The sequence below is a fragment of the Lotus japonicus genome, chromosome 5 (assembly GCF_012489685.1).
Source record: "Lotus japonicus ecotype B-129 chromosome 5, LjGifu_v1.2".
Lineage (NCBI taxonomy): Eukaryota > Viridiplantae > Streptophyta > Magnoliopsida > Fabales > Fabaceae > Lotus > Lotus japonicus.
In genome coordinates this window covers 34446210-34450119 of record NC_080045.1, presented here as the reverse complement: position 1 = coordinate 34450119, position 3910 = coordinate 34446210, and the positions used below count along the sequence as shown (strand labels likewise).

The 3910-nt window shown below is 36.7% G+C and overlaps 1 protein-coding gene across 1 annotated transcript; it reads left to right on the top strand.

Moving 5' to 3' along the window:
• Positions 1-213: 213 nt before the first annotated feature.
• Positions 214-1983, top strand: LOC130721370 (F-box protein PP2-B10-like). Its single transcript, XM_057572159.1, has 3 exons — positions 214-465; positions 570-688; positions 1569-1983. The coding sequence occupies exons 1-3, from the start codon at positions 214-216 to the stop codon at positions 1981-1983; spliced, it is 786 nt and encodes a 261-aa protein (XP_057428142.1).
• The last annotated feature ends 1927 nt before the right edge of the window (positions 1984-3910 follow it).

Here is a 3910-nt window from a genome sequence, read left to right as displayed (position 1 = left end):
GACTTGATGGTTAAAGTGTTTAAAGTTACTAAAGATCATACGAAAAAGTTAAATGATAGTCAAACATTCATATATTTAGAGAATAATTTTTATTATATTACCTAAACTGAATTTCTTAAATATATTTATATGTATTTTTGAAACTTTAATTATTACGTGTGTGTATATATATATATATACTCATATTGTTAATTAGTTTTACACAATTAAGCAATGGAGTCTTTGCCAGAAGGATGCATTGCATCTATTCTATCCCGTACCACTCCAGAGGATGTTTGCAGGCTCTCCCTCGTTTCCAAGACCTTCTGTTCTGCTGCTGATTCCGACACTATCTGGGACCGCTTTCTCCCGTCTGATTTTCATTCCATTGTTTCCTTATCTCCTTCTCTTGCCAACGCTTCTTCAAAGAAAGCACTCTACCTCGCTCTCTCTATTCACCTAGTCATCATCGACGATGGTAAAAAGGTACGTACTCATCATCAATCTCATCTGATTGTTTAATTTCTTAAATTAAGGATTTACGATTAAAATTTGGGTTTTTATCTATTAAATATCTGAAATGCATGTAGAGCTTTCAATTGGACATGAAGAGTGGGAAGAAGTGTTACATGCTTGGTGCCAGATCTTTCTCCATTGATGTGGTTTACGATGAGCGCCACTGGCGCTGGACAACGTACCCAAAGTCAAGGTCCGGTTTTGGTACATTGGAATGGTTTTACTACTATTAGATATTCCTATAACTTAATTTAATGAACTGAGCATCAAGTTAATTAGTTGATTCAACAAAAAATCTCTTGAAAAGTGGACACTTTACCATTAGAGTTTTCTTTTGTTTGATCTGCTTATCGTTTCTTTCTTTCACTCAACAACCTCCTAAAAACTTTGCAGTATAATAAATTTGGGTAATAGTTGATGTTGTCGCAATTGCCACTTTACCCCTTAGTACCCTTAGAGTTAGAATTCACTCCAAAAACAAGTTGTGACCCTTTATATGAATTTACTAAGCGATATCTCTAGTTAACGTGAGACATTAATGCACCCTCTTAATAATAACAGCAGGATCAACTCATTTGTTGGCTACAAAGTTATTTGGATCCTCTCATTCTTAGCTGCTACGACAGAAACTTCATTACATCTGCAGACATACTTGATATTTGTTTGTGTGCATTCCATCTTCGCACTGAAACTCATTTGTCCTAAGGAAATTTTTGCATCATTGAAACGTGCATATTCAATTTGATTTGTTGATGTTTATAGAAATGACTTCTTCTTTTCCTTCTTCTCCTGTTGTAAAATATGGTTCTAATATAATTACATAGCTGTAAAATATTTAAATTTAAATGCATCAATAATTTGATAAGATAAAATCTAATCACAACTAATATGCTTATCAAAAGAAAAGTATCAGAGTTATTATTCTTTTACGATGCTATTGTTAGTTGATATTACCCTAGATAAAAAGTTTGTATATCTACTCCACTATACTGTTGTACAAATACTCCTTTAGTGAGGCAAACACTATTTTCTCCGTATCCTTAACTTTTCAACTTATGCAAACTTTTGAACAGGTTTCCTGAGGTTGCTATGCTTGGGATTGTACGGAGGCTTGTATTTCGTGGGATGATAAACAAAATTTGCTTGTCCCCGAATACCCAGTATGGATCTTATCTTGTGTTTAGGAATATTGATGCCTTAAATGTACATAAAGTTCCTGTGTTGTTAGCAATCAACACCGTAGGTGGTGATTTCATTACCAAAATGGTCAGTTTGGATCCAGACTCATTGCAAGGTGAGGAGCATGATCAATTCGAGAGATTACAAGGTCTGAGTGTGAGAAGCGATGACTGGTTGGAGATTGAGATGGGTGAGTTCTTCAATTCAGGCCTAGAAGATGAAGAAGTTCATATGAGTGTTGCAGTGGGATATGTTTTTACCCATCTCATTATTGAAGGAATAGAAATTAGGCCTAAGAAAAACAACTAAGCAGCTACATTTATTTCACTGAACTATGCATGCATGAGTCTTGCGTTTTGGATGGCATATAGTGCTTCCAGATTTGAAGCTTAAAGTTTTAAACATACTATGTGCATGTGATTATGTTTATGTATCGTGGGATAATTATGTGTTTTGGATATTAGTCTTGGATGGATGAACTTCCGATTGAACTAAAACTTTAACCCGTGCAAAAGTATTATGAAAATATTTAAAATTAAATACAAATTAAATACTATTTTAAAATATAATTTATATTTTAAATTTCAAATCACCCCAAAAAATTAGAGAAATAAGGGAATATACCTTACAGCGGCTCACCCACTGTCGCCGGTCCTTTAAAAAAAGTAATGCTACTGGCGGTTCAAACCATTGCGGTAGAGTGACTCAATCATAGGTCTATTTACAAAGTGACTCTTGATTTCATTAGGAACCACAATATAGGTATTATGCGCCTATTATTGTACAATTACAGATTGTAGTTAATTATCACTATTGTGGTTCTTTTTTAATTATCACTATTATGTAAATTGTCTTGTAGCCATAAAATACAAAAATAAGTTACCATTACATTTACACAATTAACAATCACTGGTGGGTCTTGTGTCAGTTCTTTCATCATAGCTGATGTTGAGAGATGAGCAAATTTAAATTTATGGCTTAAAAGCATTTCTTGCCCCTGATGTATCATGTTTGTGCAAAAGACACCCCCCATCTATTTTTGTCTATGTTTGTACCCTCAATGATACTGAAAAGTGTAACGGGTACCCCTCCGTCACTCTGACGTTAAAAAATTAACGGAAGGGGCTGATGTGGATTTTTTTTATTTCTTGGAAATGCCACGTGGAAATTACGTTTTAAATTAGGAAAAAATTGTGAGGGAGATTCGAACCCAAGCCTCAAAAGTGGCAAAATCAGAACCTAACCATGTGAGCTACATAGAGACTTGTAATATTTATCAACACAATTTTATTTATACCATTTATTTCTTCACAAAATTCTTCTCCTTCCCCTTTCACACTACTATCTCTCCTCCCCCATTACATTTAACAACCAAATTACCGAAGCAAAATGAAGCAACCCAGCAAAGCAAAAAGGGTGAGAGAAAGTGGTTCAAATACTACAGAAGGAACCATGTGATAGCTAGCTATAAGGAAATTCATCAAAAGAACAAAAGAATGATTAGGTACAGCGTATGAACTTTTCAGATTAAATTGATGCATAGCCAAATGATGCTCGGAACCACCCGTTGCAATTTTTCACCTCTTCATCTGTCCAGTAATCCCCATCAATCAAGGAGAGACGCCTCTTCAATTCATCCTTTATCCTAAATCTGGGCAGGGATCAAAATCCATACCCTTTATGTTAAATTTGGGCATAGAGATCAAAATAACCAATTTCAACCCCCTAGTGGCCAATTTGAAGCTCATGGTAAGAAAATATCTTCAAATTCAACACAGGAACAAACCCATCTTCCTCCAACACCCTTCTTCTTCAACCTCCTCCTCTTACCAACACCAACAACGTCATCACCACCGCACTCAAAACCACAACAACAAAAGCCAAAACCTTATGACTCGATCCATTCCGCACAAACCATCCCTTTCATCCAGATCTGCGAAACCCTCACTTTGATCACACGTTCCTTAACGCCGATAGCCTACAGAATAGACACCGGAACCCCACCCATCACCATCGACAAGCTCGAAACCCGCGACGCAGTCGCAGAGCCTCGACATCTCGCAGAGCCTTGACACCTCAACCCCCTGGCTGATCCGTTTCGAATCCGGACATGGCGGCGGAGCGGGGCTTGGCGTCGACGGCGTAGGGTTTGCCAATGACGTTGTGTCCACTTCTCCAAGTCTTCTTAATCCTACCAAGGTTTTGTTTCAGAAAGCTTCACATACGGTGTTTAGAT